Here is a 26804-nt window from a genome sequence, read left to right as displayed (position 1 = left end):
GTGTGTGTTTAAATAGTCCAAACAAATTGTTTGCATATGAATTCTTATTCAATTCATCTGTATTGCCTTCTTTTGTCTTTCTATCAGAGAGTTTTGCTTGTTCTGTTTCTGATTCTGTTTAGATCTTTAGACAAAGTCAACATTTGTTTGTGTTCAGTTGGAAATCCTGAATTAATGAATGATTTACCACAGAAACTCATTATGGTGTGATATGGGGCTTTAGGGGAAGAGAGGGGGAGAGATGGAAGACAAACAGGTTTAATACTGGATGTTTCCATTTGTATGACAATCTGTAGGATTGTCTGTTTGTTTTGACTGAATGAATGTACATTGAGATGTGATGGGGCTGTGGATGCCCCCCCCCCCCCCCCCCCCCCACACACACACACACACAAACACACACACCTACACTAATGTAAAATGTGATCCAACATTGGCTTATGGAAGTGAAAAACCCAATTATACTTTTCACAACCACTAACATTGTCACTGAGGCAATAATCTATACATTTATGCTATATTACTCCCATAAGCAGTTTCATAGTTTTGAGCAAATGTCCGCTCTCCTCAGACACTGTCTGGTGAAAAGCATGAAGAGAAGTGGGCTAGTTGATATAACATCCTGGATACATTATTCTGAGAGCGGAGCAGCATATAGCCTCCTGCACCTGGAAAAACTTCACGCTTTGAGTGTGTGTGTGTGTATGTGTGTGACAGGCAACGCCTTGTCATTTCCCGTTCCCCTCGTTGATCCGAGCACTCTTGTGCCTCGAGCATATTAGTACGGGTTGTCTGCGTGTGTGCGTGTATGGATGTTTGTGACAGCTCTGTCAGGAGCCCGGCATGCAACCTCCCCATGCCAAGATGTTAGCTATGACATATATTAGGTATTTATTATCTCCACCTCCCATGGTACCCTCATCTGTCCCTCATCGTCTCCCTGTCTCTCTCCTTCCTTCCCACTCACAATCCCATTATGGAGGGCTATATCTCATGGCCACACATACAGTAACAGTTCAAAGTTAGGACACACCTACTCATTCCAGGGATTTACTTTATTTGTACTAGTTTTTTACGTCGTAGAATAATTGTGAAGACATCAAAACTATGAAATAAGACATATGGAATCATGTAGTAACCAAAAATATATTTCATATTTGAGATTCTTCAAATAGCCACCTTTTACCTTGATGACAGTTTTGCACAATCTTGGAGTTCTCTCAACCAGCTTCATGAGGTAGTCACCTGGAATGCATTTAACAGGTGTGCCTTGTTAAAAGTTAATTTGTGAAATATCTTTCCTTCTTAATGTGTTTGAGCCAATCAGTTGTGTTTTGTTTTGACAAGGTAGGTGTGGTATACAGAAGATAGCCCTATTTGGTAAAAGTCCAAGTCCATATTATGGCAAGAACAGCTCAAATAAGCATAGAGAAACAACAGTCAATCATTACTTTAAGTTCTGACATTACTTTAAGACATGAAGGTCAGTCCATACACACATACACACACACACACTCTCTACCTCCTTCCCCACCCAATCACTTCTAACAGTTTTCCTCATGATGAGACACGCACACAAGCACTGGCACACTTAGTCAATCACACGTGACACACATACACACACACATAAACACACATGTTAAAATGCACACACACATAGGATATATGAAACTGGCTCTCATGAGGACCGCCACAGGAAAGGAAGACCCAGAGTTACCTCCACTGCAGAGGATAAGCTCATTAGAGTTAACTGCACCTCAGATTGCAGCCCAAATAAATGCTTCACCGAGTTCAAGTAACAGACACATCTCAACATCAACTGTTCAGACAGCGTGAGTCAGGTCTTCATGTTGCTGCAAAGAAACCACTACTAAAGGATACCAATAAGAAGAAGATACTTGCTTGGTCCAAGAAACACGAGCAATGAACATTAGACCGATGGAAATCTGTCCTTTTGTCTGATGAGTCTAAATTTGAGATTTTTGGTTTGAACTGCCGTGTCTTTGTGAGACGCAGAGTAGGTGAACGGATGATCTCCGCATGTGTGGTTCCCACATGAAGCATGGAGTAGGAGGTGTGATGGTGCTTTACTGGTGACACTGTCAGTGATTTATTTAGAATTCAAGGCACACTTAACTAGCATGGCTACCACAGCATTCTGCAGCGATACGCCATCCCATCTGGTTTGCGCTTAGTGGGACTATCATTTGTTTTTCAACAGGACAATGACCTAACACACCTCCAGGCTGTGTAAGGGCTATTTGACCAAGAAGCAGAGTGATGGAGTGCTGCATCAGATGACCTGACCTCCACAATCACCTGACATCAACTTAATTGAGATGGTTTGGGATGAGTTGGACCACGGAGTGAAGGAAAACCTTTCAACAAGGGCTCAGCATATGTGAGAACTCCTTCAATACTGTTGGAAATGCATTCCACATGAAGCTGGTTGAGAGAATACCTAGAGTGTTCAAAGCTGTCATTAAAGCAAAGGGTGGTGTCACATCCTGACCTTAGTTCCTTTTTTATGTCTCTGTTTTAGTTTGGTCAGGGCGTGAGTTGGGGTGGGCATTCTATGTTTTGTATTCTATGTTTTGTATTTCTGTGTTTGGCCTGGTATGGTTCCCAATCAGAGGCAGTTGTCGATCGTTGTCTCTGATTGAGAACCATACTTAGGCAGCCTGTTTTCCCACTATGGGTTGTGGGTAGTTGTTTTCTGTGTCTGTGTTTCACCATACAGAACTGTTTCATTTTCGTTTCACTCTCTTTGTTATTTTGTTTAGTGTTTCTGTTCAAATAAATAAAATGAACACTTACCACGCTGCGCATTGGTCCGATCCTTCATATTCCTCATCTGAGGAGGACAACGATCGTTACAGGTTACAGGTTACGTTACATTGAAGAAACTAAAATATAGATGTTATCGTGTAAAAGATGATATTTTAGATGTCTTCACTATGTAGATAGTAGTAAAAATAAAGAAAAACCCTTGAATGAGTATGTGTGTCCAAACATTTGATTGGTACTGTACATTATAATAAACATAACTGTCTGTGAAGGTTAGTTAGAGTAACCTGACTCTCTCTCTATGTGACTGTGTGTTTTGGGTGTTTTTATGGGTAGTGACAGAGGGGGTGTCTACACAGGTAAAGATTATCACCTGTGTATGGGTCAGTTAGCGTGACTCTCTCCCTCCCTGCCTCCCCTCCCCTCTCTCTCTCTCTCTGCAGCGTCGTAACGGTGTGGTTGTGGCGGCGTCCTCTATCCAGCGTCTGAGCCACAAGCGTCTCATGGCCACCTTCCAAGTGGAGGCTGAGAGAGGGGAGCAGGACCTGTATCGCTGCATCACAGAGTCCGCACGCGGAGCTGCCGTGTCCAACTTCGCCGAGCTCATTGTCAGAGGTATAGTACGGCCAGTCCGTATAGTCATGTTTATGCAGTGTGTACAGCATAGTATCGTAAATATGTGTCCGGTACACAGTGGAAACATGTCTAGCTATTGACGATGTTATGTCGTATAATGTGTCTTTGTTTACACACACACACACACACACACACACACACACGGCACGTTTGTCCTGTAGCACACTGCACCACACACCACCTCCCCTAAGACACCACTAACCGACCATGACACCTAGCTACCATTCTGGGATATCTTTAATGCCCTCCTCCATATGTCCTACCTCCGTCCCCACCCAACAACTTCCAACAGCTTCTCCTTATGTTTGACATGCACACAAGCACTGGCTCACTTAGTCAATCACACGGACACACACATAAACACACACATAAACACACACATAAACACAATTTGCAAATTCAAAATCTTACAATGTGATTTTCTAGATTTTTTTTCTCATTTTGTCTGTCATAGTTGAAGTGTACCTATGATGAAAATTACAGGCCTCTCTCATCTTTTTAAGTGGGAGAACTTGCACAATTGGTGGCTGACTAAATACTTTTTTGCCCCATTGTATGTTGTGTACTCTGTGTAAACTGTGTTTTTCACAGGACATGTTGCTGTAATGTGTGTGTCTATTTGTCTAACGTTGAAAGGGCATGCAGAATTGCACACGCAATCACTCATGCAAATAATTCACATTCATTATGGTGAAAATTGAACATTCCCTTCCCTTCAAGTGCCTCTCAGAAATCACAATCTTAAAAGATTGTGTGAGTCAACGCTCTAGCCGAGCAGAAAAAAATCTAGGGAAATTCTAAACAAGAAAAGCATGAAACATGCCTTGTTTTTTCTTTGCGAGAGAAGTTGCTTCTTCTGTGGAAATGATTTGTGGAAATGTATTTTTTGGCATACAACTATGGAAAGCTGGATATCTCTGTTCATTTGACAACGATTGATGATGTTTTTATAATTAGCCGGATCACATACATTTGTTTTTATATTGTTGAGGATAGAAAGGAGGAGTTGACAGATGGTAGACAGTGCTACTAAACCATTGTCTCAGTTATTTTGTTAACCAGCAGCATACCACCCTGCATACCACTGCTGGCTTGCTTCTGAAGTTAAGCAGGGTTGGTACCTGTCAGTTCCTGGATGGGAGACCAGATGCTGTTGGAAGTGGTGTTGGAGGGCCAGTAGGAGGCACTCTTTCCTCTGGTCTAAAACAATATCCCAATGCCACAGGGTAGTGATTGGGGATACTGCCCTATGTAGGGTGCCGTCTTTTGGATGGGACGTTAAACGGGTGTCCTGACTCTCTGAGGTCATTAAAGATCCCATGGCACTTATCGTAAGAGTAGGGGTGTTAACCCCGGTGTCCTGGCTAAATTCCCAATCTGTCCATCAAACCATCACGGTCACCTAATAATCCCCAGTTTACAATTGGCTCATTCATCCCCCTCCTCTCCCCTGTAACTATTCTCCAGGTTGTTGCTGCAAATGAGAACGTGTTCTCAGTCAACTTACCTGGTAAAATAACGGATAAATGTTCACTTCGTCAAGGACTGTATATGTCAATATTGTGTTAAAGGCCTTTTGTTTTAACCTCCACTATGCCCCTTCAAAAGTCCTCTGTATAACACTGTACTCTGGCCTCTCCCCCTTCCTTCACCCTGGCAGTGCCCCCCACCCCCATCGCTCCCCCCCAGCTGCTCCGGGCTGGCCCCACCTACCTGATCATTCAACTCAACACCAACTCCATCGTGGGGGATGGCCCTGTTATCCGCCGTGAGATCGAGTACCGGGCCAGCCAATCACCATGGTCGGAGACACATGGTGTGGGCTCGCTCACGTATAAGGTTTGTGTGTGTCTGCTCGTGTGTGTACGCGTAGAAGTTAATTTGACATTCAGCATTCTTTACAGGCTCTTAAAAACAGTTATTAAAGAACCCTGAATTACTTTGCCGTTACAGTCAAAAAAAAACATTAACGTTGAATAAACACTTTCCTACTCTGTTCTATTGTAAGGTGTGGCATCTGGAGCCGGACACAGAGTACCGTATCAGTGTTTTACTGACCCGACCAGGGGAGGGAGGCACAGGGGCGCCTGGACCTCCCCTGGTCAGCAGGACCAAGTGTGCAGGTGAGCTAGGGGGACTGAATGGGTCTAAACCCAAACCTAGCTTCTGTTCTCTTCTGTTCTAATCTAGTCTACTCCTATCTATTCCATTCCGTCAACTTTGTTTATCGCTTCAGGAACGGCACTGAGAGATCACATATAATAACATGCTCCATAACACCAGGGCAACAAAATTCAAACATATACTCTAATGGCGTGCTGTCCACCGGTTGAGAGGATGTGTGTGTGGATTATAGTGCTCAGTGGCTGATATATACGTAGGTACCTCTTTAGAAGCCAGTGTGTATGCATGGATAGGTACACTTAAATGATGTGTGTTGATTTAATTATATTGTAGTGAAGTGAAGTGAAGAATCTGCAACCTTCTCACAGCCACTACACTCCCCCTCACGTACACACACACACACACACACACTTATCTGTACTTACCCTCCCCAGCGCTCAGCGCTCATCTTTATGAAACAGCTCCCTGTAGATGTGTCAAGTAGACCGACATGACGTTGTGTCATCTATCATAGTCTCTGATCCTTCCTGTCACGAGGCCCCAGCCGCCCACAGATCTGAGCCTCAATCTCAGGGGAGAGAGCAGAGAGAGCCCCTGTGACACTACACACTCTAGATCAGGGGTGTCAAGTCTAACTAATTTTGCCCCGGGGGCCGTGTTCGGACAACAAGGTCCGGAGGGCGCAATGAATATTGGTTATATTTCCTTGCCAAAAAATGTGCCCAAATTTGTCCTGTATCCATTGTATTTGGAATTTGGAATACTCCCTGACTGTCTAGTGATTTTTAGTGAGCAGGACAGTGGAGAAAATATGAATATAGGCACATTTTCATTTCAACACTGTTGGTTTTAGTAATTTTAAAGTATATTTAGTTTGTTTCCCCATCTGTGGGCTGGATTGGATCCCCGCGTGGGCTGGATTGGATCCCCGCGTGGGCTGGATTGGATCCCCGCGTGGGCTGGATTGGATCCCCGCGTGGGCTGGATTGGATCCCCGCGTGGGCTGGATTGGATCCCCGCGTGGGCTGGATTGGATCCCCGCGTGGGCTGGATCCGGCCCGCGGACCGTATGTTTGACCCTCATGCTGTAGATCAATCTGTCTCATATCCCCTCTTCCTGTCCAGCTCAGAAAGTTTTGGGCCAAAAGCAGCCCTTGCCTATAAAACACATTTATCTGGTGCTATTATATATTATTTTTTTATGCAGCTACGTCCCTTTTCATGAATCCCTCTCCAGTTTTAACTGATGTAGTATAGGGATGGGGGTTTGAAATGATTTCACTATTTGAATAGCATTATGAATTTTGGTCGGATATCCAGCTATTCAAAACACGTGTTTTCTTTTACTTACCTTTTTAACCTGAGCAATGCTGTGACATGTCGTCAGCTTACCTCACAGGAGAACAAAGAAGAGTACTAAATCTCTGGCCACTTCTATTATCATTCTGTGGTCTATTGGGGAGGCACATTGGGCAAACTGAAAACATGGGCTGATTTACCTTCTGACATGACGCGACTAGACCGTTCCCACCCTCCATCTCTCTCTCTGAGGCATAGACGTGTATTACGCAGCTTCTGCCTATAAACGTCAGAGGCTTTAACCTCTCTTAACCCATGACAGTGACTCAATGATTGGTCCAACTGGCACTAACAGACCTCTCCCCCATCCCTCCTTTCTCTCTCTCCTGAGGCTGGGATTGTGTCTGTAACAGCATGTGACCTGTAGGTCGGAGGACAGCCAGGCTGATTGTGTTCATAGCAACAGTTGACCCCTGGTGAGAAGGTGTCCTCTCTTTTAGCTCACTGACACCATGGTTTAAGACAAGAGGAGGAGAGGAGATGAGCTGGAGCCAGCAGAGCCCAGAGTGGGCTGACAGCCAGTTTGACATAACCCTCCACCCCATCCGCCCCTCCGTCCACCCTCCTCTCTCTCCCGCCCCTGGCTTGTCCCTTTGATTAGTCTCATCAACGTGAGTCTGTGGGCCTGGACGTCTGTTGGCTGCTGTGGGGTTGGTTTGGGCTGCAGGGTGGCGTGCTGCTTGACAGACAGACAGAGACAGGGAGGGCAGCCTGGGTGGGTGGTAGATTGATTAATATAATGATGAGCCATCTTTTCATATAGCACCTTCCCTAATGGGGCTCTAGTCTGCATAGGGTGCATCCCAAATGTCATATAGTGCACTACTTTTGACCAGGGCCCATGAGGAAGTAGTGCACTATTAGAGGGAATAAGTTGCCAGACACAACCCTATCTTAGCGGCCTCTGTGGCTGCGGTCTGGCAGGCATGATATGATCCTGTTGGACATTGTCGTGGCAGGGACACGAGGATTCGTCACCCCAGTCTCACACATGCCATCAGTAATTAGCTAGTTCTATATCACATCATCTCAGCTCATAGGGCATTGTCTTTGGTCCTGGAGCTGAGCAGTCTGTACTCTGTAAGAATGAAGGTATGAGTGAAATTATATTTTAAAAAATGTGTTGTTGTTGTACATCGCTTCCTCCTCCTCTCTTCTCTCTCTCTCTCCAGGGTGTTTAAATTTTTTTTAAACAGTTTCCTGTGGTGAGTTTGGAATGTAAACATCGGAACTAACCGTCTCTCTTTCTCCATATCTTTCTATTTTTCTTCATCACTCCATCTCACACTGTCGTTCTATGTCTGTCTGTCTGTCTGTCTGTCTGTCTGTCTGTCTGTCTGTCTGTCTGTCTGTCTGTCTGTCTGTCTGTCTGTCTGTCTGTCTGTCTGTCTGTCTCTTCCACCCCTCTCTCCCTCTCCCCTCTCCCTATCAGAGCCTATGCGTGCGTTGCGAGGCCTCACAGCCATAGAGATCCAGCCTCGTCAACTAGTCTTACAGTGGGAACCTCTGGGCTACAACCTGACGCGCTGCCACACCTACTCCGTCTCTCTCTGCTACCGTTACTCCACACCTGCAGGGGGCAGCGCAGGGAACAATGCCACAGTGAGGGAGTGTCTCTCTGTAGAGAGGAACCAATCACACTTCACCCTGAGGGACCTGCCCCCGTTCCGCTCCGTCCACGTCCGGCTGGCGCTGGAAAATCCAGAAGGCAAGAAAGAAGGCAGAGAGGTCACCTTTCAGACCGAGGAGGACAGTAAGTGGACTCTATTACCCAACATGCATTGCAAAGTTGAAGTCAAGGGCAAGAAAGAGAGCAGAGAGGTCACCTTCCAGACTGAGAAAAACAGTGAGTGGACTCTATTACCCAGCATGGATTGTAGTTCATATGAAACGCAGAGAGTGTTGGACCCAAAAACACAAATATTGACTTGCAGGATCAGCATAACTAAATGAAAGATCAGCCTTTTAAATGGAAGCAGATGAAAAATGTATCAGTCAGAGTCATGGCCACCAGCGAAATGGTGAGATGATTTTGCTTATCTTTCTATTAACAAGTTCCTGTGTACAACAGCGGGTTATATACATTTCACCGAGATGGATTTAAGTTGGAGGTCAGAGCAAATGTACTATGCAATAAAACATTGCTCACAGCAGTTCTTGACCTATTAGAGAGGAGGGAAAGAGAGAGAGAGGCAATGCAAGAGTCAGCAGCATACCACCCTGCATCCCACTGCTGGCTTATCTCTGGAGCTAAGCAGGGTTGGTCCTAGTTGCTCCCTGGATGGGAGACTAGATGCCAGTAGGAGGCACACTTTCCTCTGGTCTAAAAAACAATATATATCAATACGTCAGGGCAGACATTACTCTGTGTAGGGTGCTGTCTGTTGGATGGTATGTTAAATGGGTGTCCTGACTCTCTATGGTCACTGAAGAAATAAGAGAGGTACTGTAAGATTACAATACATTGTATGAAATTGGTTGCATTTTGAAATCTTCAAATTGCAAGGTCCTCCCATGTGCTCCTGCTTATAATGTAATGCATTTCATAGTCAGTTGAACAGCTGCACTTGAAGTAAGCAAGTAGAGAGAGAAATGAAATTATCTCACCTTCCCAGAGCTCTCTTTGGGCAAGAGAAAAAAATCAAAAAGACTACAGGGAGACCTAATACAATTACCTCTGTGCCGTTTTTCGCACTCACAAATACACGCATACGCATGCACAGATTCATGGGTCCCAGACAACCACAAGCCATTTGTCATCTCTCGGGCTTGAACTTTCCCAATTCTGTCACTGAACCGTGTCTTCAACATATGCACTGCTTTGTAAATAACACCAAGTGCCCTGATTTTTCAGGCCCCTATTCGATCCATTGACTGGTTGTAATCCCCATGTCAAAACAAGAGTCCCTGTCTCAGACAAAGTCTCAGACTCATTTGGATTTCTTGTTTGCCCTGCCATTACACTGCGGCTGTTGTCCTCTGCTCCTCTCAGGGCTGTTGTGGAGAGAGAGAGAGAGGATACAGCGGGTTTAACTGTCATTAACTTGCATGACTTGTAGCAGCATCATCTTTCGATCAGACACAGATGTACACGTAAACACGCATGCACTCTTGCACCCAGACACACACTTATCAAATCTTCTGGTCCTGAAATCAGTTTCCCTGTCTTTAGGGCTGGAAACCGGATATAATTTGTCACTTCCTTCCTATAGGAACCCCTATTCAATCAACAGAGGGTTCTCTCAGAATGTTTATGTTGTGTTTTCTTTTCCAGTTCCTGGTGGCATCGTCCCAGAGTCACTAACTTTCACCCCATTAGATGATATGATCTTTCTGAAGTGGGAGGAGCCTGTGGAGCCCAATGGGGTCATCACACAGTATGAGGTATGGAACATGCCCTCAACTTTCCCGTCTGTCTACCTTTTTGATCTATCTCGAGATCAATCTTAATCTCTGTTTTTCTCTTTTTTTCCCAATTAATCATTTGTGCTTATTTTATTGAGATTTATCTTTATCTGTCTCTTGACACAAAACAGTTGTTGTTTTTTTTGTGTGTGTGTGTGGGGGGGGCAGTTTTGGGTAAAATAAAAACTACTAATCACAAGGTATTCAGCAAACAATGTGTTTAATTTAGGAAATCTGTTCATCAATTACTCCCACAAATAAAACAAAAGAGACATGATTGTGTCTCAATGTTTCAAATGTTTGTTATTTTCAAATACAATCTCTTTTTGGGCTTAGTTGTGTTCAATTTGCAGTGTACAAATTATGTTCCGGCCCCTAAACCCTCCACTTCAACAAAAATTGGCTCGCCACTGAATCCAGTTGCCTTCCCGTGCAGTACAGGCATGTGCCATAGTCATTAATAGGGAATGTATCCTCTCTTCCTCTCAAATGATAAGTACTAGAAATATCCTGCCGGGAACTCTTCTCTGCATACACCTACAGCTCCTCTGCCTGGGTGGTGTGTAGCACCAGCAGACAATGGCGAGAAGAGACCCCTTGATGTCAGGACGCTTCAAGTAACAAAGTTAGCGCAGGAAGAGAGAAAGCGAGTTAGAGAAAAGGGAGAGGAGGCTTCTCTCTCTGTCTCTCTCCCTGTCTCTCCCTCTCCACAGTTCAGGTCTCTGTATATGCTCCTATGATAATGAGGCTAGTAGAGCCTCTGAGCCTCTGACTGCAGCCCTGCAATTATATAGAGACAAGCAGTATAATTACTTATTTGCCTAAAAGATGCTTTCACATGGGGCAAGTTATTTATGTATGTGTATCAGTGGCGGTCAGTGCCATTTTTTTTTCATGACCATGGCCTTATTTCTATTAGAGCATGTTGGATGACTGTCATTCATATTCCATTTACCAGGTTCAATGTAACAGCGATAGGTTTAGGCTAGTACATGATACTCAAATTTTCCCTATACCCATCATGAGGTTGCTACAACCTAGCCTATGAATGAAAGTTTACAACTTAGGTCCACACAGGTGGAGAGAAATATTTGAGATGACAGACAGTGACACATGGACAGACAGTGACACTTTCAATACCACCTTGCACACTCTTGCTGGCATCTAGCTTATCTAAGGTGTAATCATTAGTCCAACAGTTGCAAACAAGAGTTGCAAACAACAAATTCAGTTATTTTTATCCCTATTTTGTTCGCTTCCATTTAAGACACGATTTTCAACAGAATCGGCGGAATGCATACACCCCTGTTCATGCATAAACACAGTTCACTTTCATAGAAGTCACGTTACATTCCCTCTCACCTTTTCCCTTCATTTGTGGACTTCAATTAACTTCTTGCGTCGAGCAATCCCGTATCCGGGAGCGTAATCATAGCCTCAAGCTCATTAGCATAACGCAACGTTAACTATTCATGAAAATCGCAAATGAAATAAATATATTGGCTCACAAGCTTAGCCTTTTGTTAACAACACTGTCATCTCAGATTTTCAAAATATGCTTTTCAACCATAGCTACACAAGCATTTGTGTAAGAGTATTGATAGCTAGCATAGCATTAAGCCTAGCATTCAGCAGGCAACATTTTCACAAAAATAAGAAAAGCATTCAATTAAAATAATTTACCTTTGAAGAACTTCGGATGTTCTCAATGAGGAGACTCTCAGTTAGATAGCAAATGTTCAGTTTTTCCAAAAATATTATTTGTGTAGGAGAAATCGCTCCGTTTTGTTCATCACGTTTGGCTAAGAAAAAAAAACGAAAATTCAGTCATTACAACGGCAAACTTTTTTCCAAATTAACTCCATTATATCGACAGAAACATGGCAAACGTTGTTTAGAATCAATCCTCAAGGTGTTTTTCACATATCTATTCGATGATAAGTCATTCGTGGCAGTTGGGTTTCTCCACTGAAGCAAATGGAAAAATGCACGCAGCTGGAGATTACGCAATAATTGCAACGGAGGACACCAAGCGAGCACCTGGTAAATGTAGTCTCTTATGGTCAATCTTCCAATGATATGCCTACTAATACGTCACAATACTGCAGACACCTTGGGGAAATGACAGAAAGTGTAGGCTCATTCCTTGCGCATTCACAGCCATATAAGGAGACATTGGAACACAGCGCCTTCAGAATCTGGGGCATTTCCTGTTTGAAATGTCATCTTGGTTTCGCCTGTAGCAACAGTTCTGTGGCACTCACAGATAATATCTTTGCAGTTTTGGAAACGTCAGAGTGTTTTCTTTCCAAAGCTGTCAATTATATGCATAGTCGAGCATCTTTTCGTGACAAAATATCTTGCTTAAAACGGGAATGTTTTTTTATCCAAAAATTAAAAGAGCGCCCCCTATATCGAAGAAGCTAACAAAACATAAGCTGTATGTGACCAGGCGAAAAAAAAAACTTTCCAAGCCAAACCATGTCATAACCGCTACACACAGCCTACAACGTTGTCCCCATATTAGCTAAAATAACATCCTAGTCAACATAGCTAATAGAACTAATGTGTTAGTAAACCCGCTACAATCATGCAGTTACGTTACAGTGTAACAGTGTAACGTAACTGCACTTACACGGGCAGTCCCCGATGGCATTAAATTAATAAAACTAAAAGCTTACCTTAGATTGGAGGAGTTCCAGTGTTGTGTTGGTTAGTCATAGCCAGCTAGCTAATAGCCCTCTGTTTTAAGCCGGGTGTTTGAGTAACTAAACTAGCCAGTTGCATTTGCTAGCTAAGTAAGTGAAACGGAACTTTTTTTTTTAAATGACGAAATCCCTCTCTCTCTTGATCTCCTTAATTTAAAAACAAATATTTGTTGAAAACTGTTCAACTATTGTCTTTCTCTTTCTTTGAGTCAACTACTCACCACATGTTATGCATTGCCGTGCTAGCTAGCTGTATCTTATGCTTTCAGTAATAGATTAATTATCTGATCCTTTGATTGGGTGGAAAACATGTCAGTTCATGCTACAAGAGCTCTAATAGGTTTGGGGATGTTCTCCAGAAGTTGTCATAATTACTGTGCACGTCAATGGAAGGGGGTGAAAACCAAGAGCCTCATAGGTTTTGTATTGAAGACAATGTACCAAGAGGAGGACGGAAGGTAGCTGTCCTCCGGCTACACAATAGTGCTACCCTACAGAGTGCTGTTGAGGCTACTGTAGACCTTCATTGCAAAACAATGTGTTTTAATCAATTATTTGGTGATATGTGATTATATTTACTATAGTATGAAATTCACTGAGGAGGATGGTCCTCCCCTTCCTCCTCTGAGGAGCATCCACTGACTGACTATATATGTCTCTAATCGCCTGCCACAGACCTCTGTAGCCAACTATTAGAGCATACAGAGATTTCTGTTCATTAAGTAGAAAGAAAGACTTTAGCTATTAACACCAATCAAGCCACAGTCATATTTAGCTTTTCTGACCATGTTTAGTTAGGAGAAATGTAACTACTCTTTATGGATGCAATAGGTCTGCCTGGCAGTCTGGCATGCGTCTGTCTTTCTATCCGGCAGTCAGGCAGGCTGCGGTGACTTTGCTGAATGAATGAAAGGTGTCCAGACAGAGACAGGTCTGGGCCTGACGAGTCTGCTCTGACAGAAAGAGAGTGTGATGAAAAGGAAGAGACATGTAAATAGTGAGATTGAGAAATCCTGATAGATAGAATGAGGGAAAGGGAAGGAAGAAGCTGTTGGAATAGACATTAAAGGTGAAATGGAAAAGAGACTAAAGATATGGAGAAAGGAAAAGGAAAGAAGCTATGGGAGAAGATGAAGAGAAGTGAGAAGATTAATTTTGGCAGAGAGTGAACGAGGGGCGGTATGGAGGAGTGAGAATAGACGGTTGAATCAGGAGAGAGGAGAATGAGAAACTGGGATGTGTCAAAGCTGCCTGGTGAGAGGATAGAGAAGAGAGAGAGAGAAGAGAGAGGGGAGGAGAGAGGGAAAGAAAAAAAGATAAGAGAGGTGAGAGGAATGATAGAAGAGGGAGAAGTGAGTGAGGCACTGCAAACAGGATCTCTGAGAAAGAGAAGGAGAGAGTGAAGCAGAAAAGAAGAACAGCAGAAATAATTGGGTTGTCTGTGTAGTGACAGAGGAGACGTTCTGAGTTCAGAAATTATCTCATTTTGGACTGCGTGGTGGAGTCACTCTGGGTGGTGGTGCAAGGCAGGCAGGCAGGCAGGCACAGGCACAGTCAGAGGCACAGTAACCCCTGTTTATTTGTAGATATATCGCTGCTTGACTCCCAACATTGAAACAAGCCACAGCAAAACATCCAACAACAATAACACGAACAACAACACCTATTGTATGATCTCAGGAAGCAGAATCAAATCTCGCTGTGATTAATTTATGTTCACAGTTTGTAAGCAGGGACTGCTCATTGTGATTCTATGGCTTGTGTTTTGTTCCCTGTTCCTAAATCTGTTACAGCAACAACAGTCTTACAACACAGCATTGTGATCATATTTGTATGTGTTTTGTTCACGGTCTCCAGATCAGTTACCAGGGCATCGAGTCATCCGACCCGGGTATCAACGTACCGGGCCCTCGCCGTACTGTCTCCAAGCTGAGGAACGAGACATACCACATGTTCTCTGGTCTACACCCCGGCACCACCTACCTGGTGTCTGTTAGAGCTCGCACCGCCAAGGGCTTCGGGCAGACCGCCCTCACTGAGATCACCACCAACATCTCCGGTGAGGGTGTGTGGCATGAGCGCTGACCGCCTCTGGAGTTAGGGCTGAGGTTGGGGGCGAAGGTTGGGGGCTGACGGCGGAGGCTGGGGGCTGAGGCTAGGGGTTGAGGCTGGGGCTGGGACTGGGGGTTAACTAGAAGTGTTGCTGTGGGTTTGACTACTGACTGTTGTGGGTTAGAATACAGTATATACAGATGAAATGAGTAAAACAGCATGTGTTCCAGTGTTCCATTATTAAAATGACCAGTGATTCCATGTCTACATTATGTACATAGGGCATTAGCATCTATGGTATTCGGTGGGTGCCGGCTATTTAAAAGTCTGATGGCTTTGAGATAGAAGCTGTTTTTCATTCTCTCTGTCCCAGCTTCGATCACCTGTACTTACCTCGCCTTCTGGATGATAGCGGGGTGAACAGGTCGTGGCTAGGGTGGTTCATGTCTTGATGATCTTTCTGGCCTTCCTGTGACATCGGGTGCCGTAGGTGTCCTGCAGGTCAGAAAGTGTGTCCCCGGTGATGCGCTGGGCAGACCGCATCACCCTCTGGAGAGCCCTACGGTTGCGGGCGGTGCAGTTGCTGTACCAGGCGGTGATACAGCCTGACAGGATGCTCTCAATGGTGCATCTGTAAAAGGGTTTGAGGGTGTTAGGGGCTTCCTGAGGTTGAAGAGTCGCTATTGCGCCTTCTTCACCACACATCTGTGTGGTTGGGCCATTTCAGATTGTCAGTGATGTATGCTTTTCACCTTCTCCACTGCGGTCTCGTCGATATGGATGGGGGCGTGCTCCCTCTGCTGTCTCCTGAAGTTCACGATCAGCTCCTTTGTTTTGTTGACGTTGAGGGAGAGGTTATTTTCCTAGCACCATTCCATCAGGGCCCTCACCTCCTCCCTGGAGGCTGTTTCATCATTGTTGGTAATCAGCCTATTACTGTTCTGTCATCTGCAAACCTGATGATTGAGTTGGAGGTGTGCGTGACTAAGCAGTCATGAGTGAACAGGGAGCCTGTGAATCTATTGGAGCGGTATGCAAATTGAAGGCTCTAGGGTGTCAGGTAAGGTGGAGGTGATAAGGTGCATTCGGGAAAATATTCAGACCCCTTAACTTGTTCCAAATTTTGTTACTTTACAGCCTCATTCTAAAATGTATTAAATCAATTTTTTCCCTCATCATTCTACACACAATACCCCATAATGACAAAGGAAAAACAGGTTTTTAGAAATGTTTGCGAATGTGTAGATTTAAAAAAATAAAAATATCACATTTACATACTGTAAGTATTCAGACCATTTACTTTGTTGAAGCACCTTTGGCAGTGATTACAGCCTCAAGTCTTCTTGGGTATGATGCTGCAAGCTTGGCACACGAGTATTTGGGGAGCTTCTCCCATTCTTCTCTGCAGATTCTCTCAAGTTCTGTCAGGTTGGAGGGGGAGCGTCGCTGCACAGCTTTTTCAGTTCTCGCCAGAGATGTGAGGTCGGGTTCAAGTTGGGCAACTCAAGGGCATTCAGAGACTCATCACAAATCCACTCCTACATTGTCTTGGCTGTGTACTTAGGGTTGTTGTCCTTTTGGAAGGTGAACCTTCAACCTTCACCCCAGGTCCTGAGTGGTCTGGAGCAGGTTTTTATCAGGAACTCTCTGTACTTTGCTATGTTTATCTTTCCCTCAATCCTGACTAGTCTCTCAGTCCCTGCCGCTGAAAAACATCCCAACAACATGATGCTGCCACCACCATGCTTCACCATAGGGATGGTGCCAGGTTTCCTCCAGGCAAGACGCTTGGCATTAGGCCAAAAAGTTCATTCTTGGTTTCCTCAGACCAGATAATCTTGTTTCTCATGGTCTGAGTGTCTTTCGGTGCATTTTGGCAAACTCCAAGCAGGCTGTCATGTGCCTTTTACTGAGGAGTGGCTTCCGTCTGGCCACTCTACCATAAAGGCCTGATTGGTGGAGTGCTGCAGAGACGGTTGTCTTTCTGGAAGGTTCTCCCATCTCCACAGAGGAATTCTGGAGCTCTGTCAGAGTGACCATCGGGTTCTTGGTCCCCTCCCTGACCAAGGCCCTTCTCCCCAATGACAGAAGTGTCTCTGTGGTTCTAAACTTCTTCCATTTAAGAATGATTGAGGCCACAGTGTTCTTGGGGACCTTCAATGCTGCAGAAATGTTTTGGTATCCTTCCCCAGATCTTTGCCTTGACACAATCCTGTCTCGGAGCTCTACGGACAATTTCTCCGACCTCATGGCTTGGTTTTTGCTCTGACATTCACTGTCAACTGTGGGACGTCGTATAGACAGTTGTGTGCTTTTCCAAATAATGTCCAATCAATTGAATTTACCACAGGTGGACTGCAGTCAAGTTGTAGAAACATCTCAAGGATGATCAATGGAAACAGGATGCACCTGAGCTCAATTTCAAGTCTCATAGCAAAAGGTCTGAATAGTTTCAGAATGCACTGTGTGATCCTAACTAGCCTCTAAAAGCACTTCAAAGCATAGTCATTTAGTTCTGTTTTCTTTTCTTTTTTGGGTACAGGAACAATTGTGGACATCGTGAAACAATTGGGGACAGCAGACAGGAAGAGATTGAATATGTCCGTAAACACTCCTGCCAGCTGGTCTGCACATTCTCCGAGGACGTGTGTAGTGACGTCGTCTGGGCCGACAGCCTTGGGAGGGTTAACACGCTTAAATGTCTTAATCACGTTGGCCACGGAGAACGAGAGCTCACAGTCCTCAGTGGCTCTGCGTTACCCTCAAAGCTGGCGAAGAAGGGGTTTAACTTGTCTGGGAACAAGACGTTGGTGTCCGTGACGTGGCTGGTTTTCCATTTGAATTGCGATTCCACTTTGATTCTGTACTGTACTGATGTTTTTCCTGTTTGATTGTCTTACGGAGGGCATAACTGCACTGTTTGTATGCGACCGTATTCCCAGTCACCTTGCCATGGTTTAATGCGATGTTTCGCGCTTTCAGTTTATGGTTTTTGGTTTGGGTAGGTTTTAATAGTCACAGTGGGAACAACATCCCCTATACACTTCCTGATGAACTCAGTCACTGTGTCAGTGTATACATCAATGTAATTCTCAGAGGAAACTCAGAACATATCCCAGACCGCGTGATCAAAATAATCTTGAAGCATGGATTCCGATTGGTCAAACCAGCGTTGGATAGACCTTAGCACGGGTGCTTCCTTTTTGAGATTCTGTCTACAGAAAGTGAGGATCAGAATGGAGTTGTGATCTGATTTGCTGAAGGGAGGGCGCGGGGGTGGCCTGTAGCCCTCCCGGAAGGGAGAGTAACATTTGTAGAGAATTTTTGAAATGCGAGTACTACAGGCAATATGTTGATAGAACTTTTAGAGCGTTTTCCTCAAATTTGCTTTGTTTCCCTCAAATTTGCTTTCCCCAGCTACAATAAATGCACACTCAGGATATGTGGTTTCCAGTTTGCACAAAGTCCAGTGTAGTTCCTTGAGGACCGTTGTGGTATCGGCTTGAGGGGTAATATACACGGCTGTGACTATAACCAAAGATAATTATCTTGGGAGGTAATACGGTCAGCATTTGATTGAGAGCAATTCTAGGTCTGGTGAACGAATGGACTTGAGTTCCTGTACGATATCACAATCACACCTTTCTTCTTCCAGGAGAGTTTTATTCCTGTCTGCTCAATGTACAGAGAACCCAGCTGGCTGTTTGGACGGGGACTAGCTTCACTAGCGAGTTATATATTCGGAAGCGGTGGATGGTGTGCACGCCTCCTGAGTCGGACTAGATGTCCACTCCGAATACCGTGTCTCCGCCAGCGGCATCTTGGAGCAGCTTCTGGGATAAGTTCAATTGCCTTGTTGTGTACGAACAAAGGATCCAATTCGGGAAAGTCGTATTTCTGGTCGGAATGCAACCTGCGTCACAGCCCTGGGTGTCCGATTGTACCCTTAGGCTAATTAATGGCTTTCCCACCCCTTTAAAGGTACACTCTGCAATAGTCACTGCTGTTCATTGGCATTTCAATTGATGAAGCATTTGACTGTAAAACAAATTACAGATTGTGGCTTTAAAGTATTAAGTAAATCCCACTGGCTCAATCTTTCTCCTTAACTTTTGTGTGGTTGTACAGGTCTCCTCTATTGAACCACAGTCAGTGCTTGACCCTTGACCTGTGAGCTGCAGTGGACAAAGTACTGCAAATGTCTCCTCTCTCTCTCTCTCTCTCTCTCTCTCTCTCTCTCTCTCTCTCTCTCTCTCTCTCTCTCTCTCTCTCTCTCTCTCTCTCTCTCTCCTATCCACTTAACTCTTCATGTCTTTCTCTACCATGCCCTCTTAAACACATTATGATAAATTAAAGTGTTCTATCCATTGTCCTTCATCCTCGGTCATACATTTACGAAGGCTTGGTTTTCTATTCCGCTGTTGAAGGTGTTGAATCCAGCCATACACACACACCAGGATGTGAGCTGTCTATACTGAGTTGAATGTTAAACTATTACTCAGTCTAATATACTGTATTTGGGTTTAAACTCAAGGTACAAGATAGGACTGCCCAAGCATGAGCCAGGTGTATATGTTCATGCATGCTCTCGTACGTGTGTGTACATTTTATAATGAGGTGTTTATGGGTACATTGATATTCTAACATAGTTTTCTGACCCAAAATGAAAGACAACACCAGGTAACAATTTCTGCAACAACTAAGATCACTGAAGCGCCTGGCTCAACTTCTCCGCTGTTCTGGTGCCCTGTCTACCGTGCTGTAAACAGCGTGAATCGAACCCCTGCACATTCGCAGATACTGCATGTGACTTTCTGAGAGCCAAGTCTTGTATTTTGCTAATCTCAATATCTGTGGTGCTGCTTGTGGCAACGTCATTATGCGGAGTCTACCTTTAATTTCAGAGGCTGTTGGTTTAGCTGATTAATAATCATCTTTCTTTACTATGAAACCTCATGTTTTTTTATTGCCTGGCTGCTCCCTTGCTAATTGTCTTTTAAAGGTAAACAGAAATGGGAACACAATTGTGTGTGTGTGTGTGTGTGTTCACTGGCGCTCATCACAGTATTGTTGATCCAGTCTACAGTCTTGTTCATGGGGGTGTGGCTGTGAGATGTGTCCTAATTACAGGTGATTCTTATCGTCCCTGTGAATAACTATGGGAATGTCCTTCTTGCTGTCTATGTGAATAACAGTTTTATCTCACTTCCTGTGCTATCCAGTCAGGTCCATCAGTATTTGGACATTATTATTTTAGCTGTCTACCACAGCATATTGGAGTAGAAATAAATAATGAATATGAAAACTTTCGGCTTTAATTTGAGGGTATTTACATCCAAATCGGTTGAACGGTGTAGGAATTTCAGCTTTTTAAAAAAGATGTGCCTCCGCCCTTTTAAGGTAACAAAAGTAATTGGACAATTGGCTGCTCAGCTGTTTCATGACCAGGTTGTGTGTTATTCCCTCATTAGTTATTTTACAAGTAAGCAGATAAAACATCTGGAGTTGATTTCAAGTGTGGCATTTATATTTGGAATTTGTTGCTGTTAACCCTCAATATGAAGTCCAAAGAGCTGTCACTGCCAGTGAAGCAAGCCATCATTAGGCTGAGAAATCAAAACAAACCCATCAGAGAGATAGCAAAAACATTAGGTGTGGCCAAATCAACAATGTGGTACATTCTTTTTTTTAAAGAACGCACTGGTGAGCTCACGAACACCAAAATGCCCGGAAGACCACGGAAAACAACTGTTGTTGATGAAAGAAGTACTCTTTCCCTGGTGAAGAAAAACCCCTTCACAACAATGGGCCAGATCAAGAACACCCTCCAGGAGGTAGGTGTATCAATGTCAAAGTCAACATTCAAGAGAAGACTTCACCAGAGTAAATACAGAGGGTTTACCACAAGATGTAAACCATTGGTAAGCCTCAAAAACAGGGAGACCAGATTAGTTTGCCAAACAACATCTAAAAAACCCTGTACAGTTCTGAAGCAGCATCCTATGGACAGATGAGACAAAGATCAACTTGTACCAGAATGATGGGAGGAGAAGAGAATGGAGAAGGGAAGGAACTGCTCATGATCCGAAGCATACCACCTCATCTGTGAAGCATGGTGGAGGTGGTGTTATGGCGTGTGCATTTATGGCTGCCAATGGAACTGGTTCTCTTGCATTCATGATGTGACTGCTGACAAAAGCAGCAGGATGAATTCTGGAGTGTTTAAAGCTATATTATCTGCTCAGATTCAGCCAAATGCTCAAAAACTCATTGGATGGCGCTTCACAGTGCAGATGGAAAATGACCCAAAGTATACTGCGAAAGCAACCCAATACAAAGAAGTGGAATGTTCTGCAATGGCCAAGTCAATCAAATTACCTGAATCCAATTGAGCATGCATTTCACTTGCTGAAGGCAAAACGCCCTAAGAGCAAGCAGGAACTGAAGACAGCTGCAGTAAAGGCCTGGCAGAGAATCACCAGGGAAGAAACCCAGCATCTGGTGATGTCTATGGGTTCCAGGCTTCAGGCAGTCATAGACTGCAAAGGATTTGCAACCAAGTATTAAAACTCACAATTTAATTTATGATCATGTTAGTTTGTCCAATTACTTTTGAGCCCCTAAAATTGGGGAGACCACATGTAAAAAGTGCTGTAATTCCTACACCGTTCACCCGATTTGGATGTAAATAACCTCCAATTACAGCCGGAAGTCTGCACTTTTAGCTCATCTTGATTGTTTCCTTTCAAATCCATTGTGGTGGCGTACAGCGCCAAAATGAAAAGAACTTGGTCAATGTCCAAATATTTATGGACCTGACTGTATATGATTTTTAATTGTTATTTACTCTCTCATTTTCTTTCTCTTTCTCTGTCTCTTATTCTCTCACACCCTCACTTCCCTGCTCCACCTCTTTCTCTCCCTCTTCTACCCCCTCTCTTCTCCATCTTAACCCCCACCCCCCTTTCCCTCCCCCTCTCTGCTCCCTCTGTCAGCCCCGGTGTTTGACTATGAGGATGTCCCAGCCCCACTCAGTGAGTCAGAGAGTACCATCACTGTGCTGCTGAGACCTGCGCTGGGCAGAGGAGCACCAGTCAGGTACAGTCACAGCATTAATCACAGTAATAGACCTCACGCAACTGTCACTCATGTCTACTACGTTGCTCACTGTAGCACTTATAAAAAATAGTGTTATTGATAAACATGTCATTGGAATAAACATGTCATTGTTTATTCCAATGATTCCAAATTGTATTTGTGTTTCTTATTTTATTTCACCTTTATATAATCATGAAGTGTCTTTGGTAACCTTAAAGGGGCCATCCAGAGTTGAAACAACAATAAAGCATTCTCTTCACCACTGTTTCAGTATAAAGCTTAGGGATGGGCCTGGAAAAATTTAAACATTCTCAAATTCATTCACAGGGCTATGGATGCAATGACTGACCATCTGAGATATCAAAATTATAGTCTTAACCATGTTTTGAGGTTATACAGTGTTTGTTTACATTTACTTTGTTTACAAGCATTGTCGTAAAACAAGCTTATATTTTGGATTCTGATGAGGTACATTGAACTAAGCACATGAGGCATTTATAAGTTATATTTTCACGAATCAATGGGTACATATAACACCTTTACAAGTCCAAAAATGGATTTAACAACTGCAGATTGCCCCTTTAAGATCGCCAACTGTTTCCAGCGTAGTTATCACCTATCGGTCTGTTGACATTCCTCTCCCCCCAGTGCATACCAGGTGGTGGTAGTAGAAGAGGACGGTTCTAGGCGGATCAGGAGGAGGAGGAGGAGGAGGGAGCTGGGTAGCGGTTCAGACTGTTTCCCTGTGCCAGCGTCCCAGGTGGAGGCCCAGTCTAAGGGGACGCCTCACTACTACACAGCTGAGCTGCCCCCCTCCAGTCTCCCTGAGGCCACTCCGTTCACCGTAGGAGACAACCACACCTATAACGGCTACTGGAACACTCCCCTGGACCCCTCCAAGAACTACCTAGTCTTCTTCCAGGCTATAAGCAACTTCAGAGGGGTGAGTTTATAGACCTGTCAATAAAGCCGAAGTCAAGTCTGGAGTCTTTGCCAAACATGCCATAGGAGGAGGCAAGACAGCACAAACAGATCAGGGGACCAGACTAAGCTGCAGTCCCTTTGAACAAATCAAGTGTTATTGAATTGCCAAAGTAACACTGTGCATGGCTGGTTGTAGGAGAAAGGACCTTCAGCTCTGAAACTCAGGATGTTTTGGCCCAACTCTCTCTCTCTCTCTCTGTGTCTTTCCTTCTCCCTTCCCTTCCCTTCTCTCTGCCTGTCCCCTCTCAGAGCCTGCTGGAAAGTCTGTCGAGAGGAAAGTCTGAAATGAGACTCAAGCATAGATTAACGGAGGAAAGTAGGGGCCCAGGTGTGACTAAATAAATGCTGTTTAAATCATGAAGCCCATATGGAGATAAATGACTACAGTATGATCTGCCTGGCTGCAAAGAGTTGGTTATCACGCCTCATATGTACAGTATATATGACTATATTACTCTGGTAGCTACAGATTTATAACAAATATTTAGTTTAAGGTGTGCATCAAGGCAGGTTGGAAACTGTGTCGTCGATAGTTGTACTGCAAACTCCTGGGTCAAAATGCATCAGAGAGAGTCACAGGGCAGAACTGGTCAAACATGTGCATCCTAAGTGGTTGCTAGATGCAGTAGGGGTAAAGCTCTACAGGTTAGAAGGCTTAAGTTAAGGATAATGCTCCATAGGTTGTAAGGCTGGTATGACTAACGTCACTTGGCTAAAGTTAAGGACTTACCCTCAGTGTCTCTGTCCCTCTGAATCACAATCTGATAGTAGTCTCCTGTCTCTCTTAACTATTGGTCATTAAAGCCAATGACTCCCCCCTTAATACCCAATTAAATGTGTGTGTGTGTGTGTGTGTGTGTGTGTGTGTCATTATTACTCTGGTGTTATTATAGTTGTGTATTTACCTGAGTTAGAGATATAGGCACCACTCTATTTCATCCTGACACAGCAGCTCATAACAACATTGGAATATTATAATTCATGTAAATTATTGTTTCTCTATCTGCCCTGAGCAGTTTCTCAATCTGTTTATAAAACGTGGCTTTTCGAGTCAGCCTGGATTTGTGGTGTGTGTGTATGTGTGTGTGTGTGTGTGTGTGTGTGTGTGTGTGTGTGTGTGTGTGTGTGTGTGTGTGCTTGTTCACTGTCTCTGTAAAAATGGGGAAAGCACATGATTTATTTATTTGACAATTATTCAAGATAATTAGCTGTAGGTTTCCAGAACCATGGCTCTGAGAGCTGCTGCTGCCACTGAATGGAACTGTAATGACTTTGACAGATATGTCTTTACTGGAGCTTGAAAGACAGCCAGATTGGTGCAATCAGTTCTTTATAAAACACTGTAGCGCACAGACACACACACACACACACAGTCATCGCAATCTAGGCTGACTCGAATATACAGTACCAGTCAAAAGTTTGGACACAATCATTCCATGGTTTTTTCTTTATTTTTACTATGTTCTACATTGTAGAATAATAGTGAAGACATCAAAACTATAAAATAACACATATGGAATCATGTAGTAACCAAAAAAGTGTTAAACAAGTCAAAAGTTTAGGGTCAGTTAGATGTCCTTGTTTTTGAAAGAAAAGCAATATTTTTTTGTCCGTTAAAATAACATCAAATTGATCAGAAATACACTGTAGACATTGCTAATGTTGTAAATGGCTATTGTAGCTGGAAACGGATGATTTTTAATGGAATTTTTACATAGGCATACAGAGGCCCATTATCAGCAACCATCACTCCTGTGTCCCAATGGCACGTTGTGTTAGCTAATCAAAGTTTATCATTTTAAAAGGCTAATTGATCATTAGAAAACCATTTTACAATTATGTTAGCACAGCTAAAAACTGTTGTTCTGATTAAAGAAGCAATAAAACTGGCCTTGAGACTTGTTGATTATCTGGCGCATCAGCATTTGTGGGTTCGATTACAGGCTCAAAATGGCCAGAAACAAAGAGCTTTCTTCTGAAACACTGTTCTTGTTCTGAGAAATGAAGGCTATTCCATGCGAGAAATTGCCAAGAAACTGAAGATCTCGTACAAGGCTGTGTACTGTTCAGTTCACAGAACAATGCAATCTGGCTCTAACCAGAATAGAAAGAGTAGCGGGATGCAAGAGAACAAGTACATTAGTGTGTCTAGTTTGAGAAACAGACGCCTCACAAGTCCTCAACTGGCAGCTTCATTAAATAGTACCCGCAAAACACCAGTCATAACGTCAACAGTGAAGAGGCGACTCCGTGATGTTGGCCTTCTAGGCAGAGTTCCTCTGTCCAGTGTCTGTGACCTTTTGCCCATCTTAATCTTTTCTTTTTATTTGCCAGTCTGAGATGTAGCTTTTTCTTTTCAATTCTGCCTAGAAGGCCAGCATCCCAGAGGCGCCTCTTCACTGTTGACATTGAGACTGATGTTTTGCGTGTGTGTGGTGTGTGTGTGTTTGATTTGATGTGTGTGTCATTATTACTGTGGTGTTATTATAGTTGTGTATTTACCTGAGTTAGAGATATAGGCACCACTCTATTTCATCCTGACACGGCAGCTCATAACAACATTGGAATATTAGAATTCATGTAGATTATTGTTTCTCTGTCTGCCTTGAGCAGTTTCTCAATCTGTTTATAAAACGTGGCTTTTCGAGTCTATAAAAAGGGGGATGCACATTATTTATTTGACAATTATTCAAGATAAATAGCTGTAGGTTTCCAGAACCATGGCTCTGAGAGCTGCTGCTGCCACTGAATGGAACTGTAATTACTTTGACAGATATGTCTTTTTTCTGGAGCTTGAAAGACAGCCAGATTGGTGCAATCAGTTCTTTATAAAACACTGTAGCGCACAGACACATGCACATACATATGTACGTGCGTACTAGTGTGTGTGTGTAATGGGTTGGGTGGGCCAGGGGACTGGATGTTGTTGATGAGAACAGAGAACGTTTCATTCACACACCCATTCATTTATTCATTAATTAGCTATTTTATGCTTTAAAACACAAAGTGTCTAGGTGACTAAGACAGACAGACAGACACAAACACATAGATACACACACGCTCTGACACCTGTTCTATGCTTAAAAAATATATTTTTTGGTTGTGGTTATCCCATGCTAATGAATCTCCCATTCTTGTTTCAGGAGACGAGAATGAACTGCATCCGGATTGCCCGTAAAGGTACGTTCAGATCATTCCGTTCTATCTTCTTTGATCTTCATCATTGAGAGGCATGCATTGAGAAATAGACTACATAAGAATACTTCCTGGCAAAGCAGTATTTACATCTGCTATGCTCCATGATGCTTCAGATGCACTCTGATGTGGATGGAAAGCGTCCCTGTCACTCGGAGGGAGAGAGAGAGGGAGAGGGAGGCCTGCTCTCTTACACTCTCTCTCTTCCTGCACTCTCTTTGTTATTTGAAGTGTCCTGACATCAAGGGGTCTCTTCTTGCCATTGTCTGTTGGCGCTACACACCACCCAGGCAGAGGAGCTGTGGGTGTATGCAGAGAAGAGTTCCCGGCAGGATATTTCTAGTACTCTTCATTTGGTTCTTGACGGTGGCAGGTTGGCATGGTGAATGGAGGGAGGAGAAGAGAGGAGAGGAGAGATTGGTGCTGTTCCTGTGGTGGTGGCAAAGAGAGAGGTTC

At 43.8% G+C, this 26804-nt stretch overlaps 1 protein-coding gene across 2 annotated transcripts in view; it reads left to right on the top strand.

Annotated features, from left to right (window-relative positions):
• The window catches only part of LOC139373577 (receptor-type tyrosine-protein phosphatase U-like), a 271750-nt gene that overhangs the window by 195128 nt on the left and 49818 nt on the right, over positions 1-26804 (top strand). For both annotated transcript variants that reach the window (XM_071114246.1, XM_071114245.1), the window contains exons 6-14: positions 3231-3402; positions 5084-5262; positions 5432-5546; positions 8339-8659; positions 10181-10290; positions 14877-15078; positions 22067-22169; positions 22818-23112; positions 26297-26333. In XM_071114246.1, coding sequence (XP_070970347.1) covers positions 3231-3402; positions 5084-5262; positions 5432-5546; positions 8339-8659; positions 10181-10290; positions 14877-15078; positions 22067-22169; positions 22818-23112; positions 26297-26333 — 1534 coding nt within the window. The remainder of the gene's footprint in view (positions 1-3230; positions 3403-5083; positions 5263-5431; positions 5547-8338; positions 8660-10180; positions 10291-14876; positions 15079-22066; positions 22170-22817; positions 23113-26296; positions 26334-26804) is intronic.

The sequence above is a fragment of the Oncorhynchus clarkii genome, chromosome 18 (assembly GCF_045791955.1).
Source record: "Oncorhynchus clarkii lewisi isolate Uvic-CL-2024 chromosome 18, UVic_Ocla_1.0, whole genome shotgun sequence".
NCBI classification, from domain to species: Eukaryota; Metazoa; Chordata; class Actinopteri; order Salmoniformes; family Salmonidae; genus Oncorhynchus; species Oncorhynchus clarkii.
Note: the sequence above shows the minus strand (reverse complement) of the source record. Positions and strands in the feature narration are given on the sequence as shown.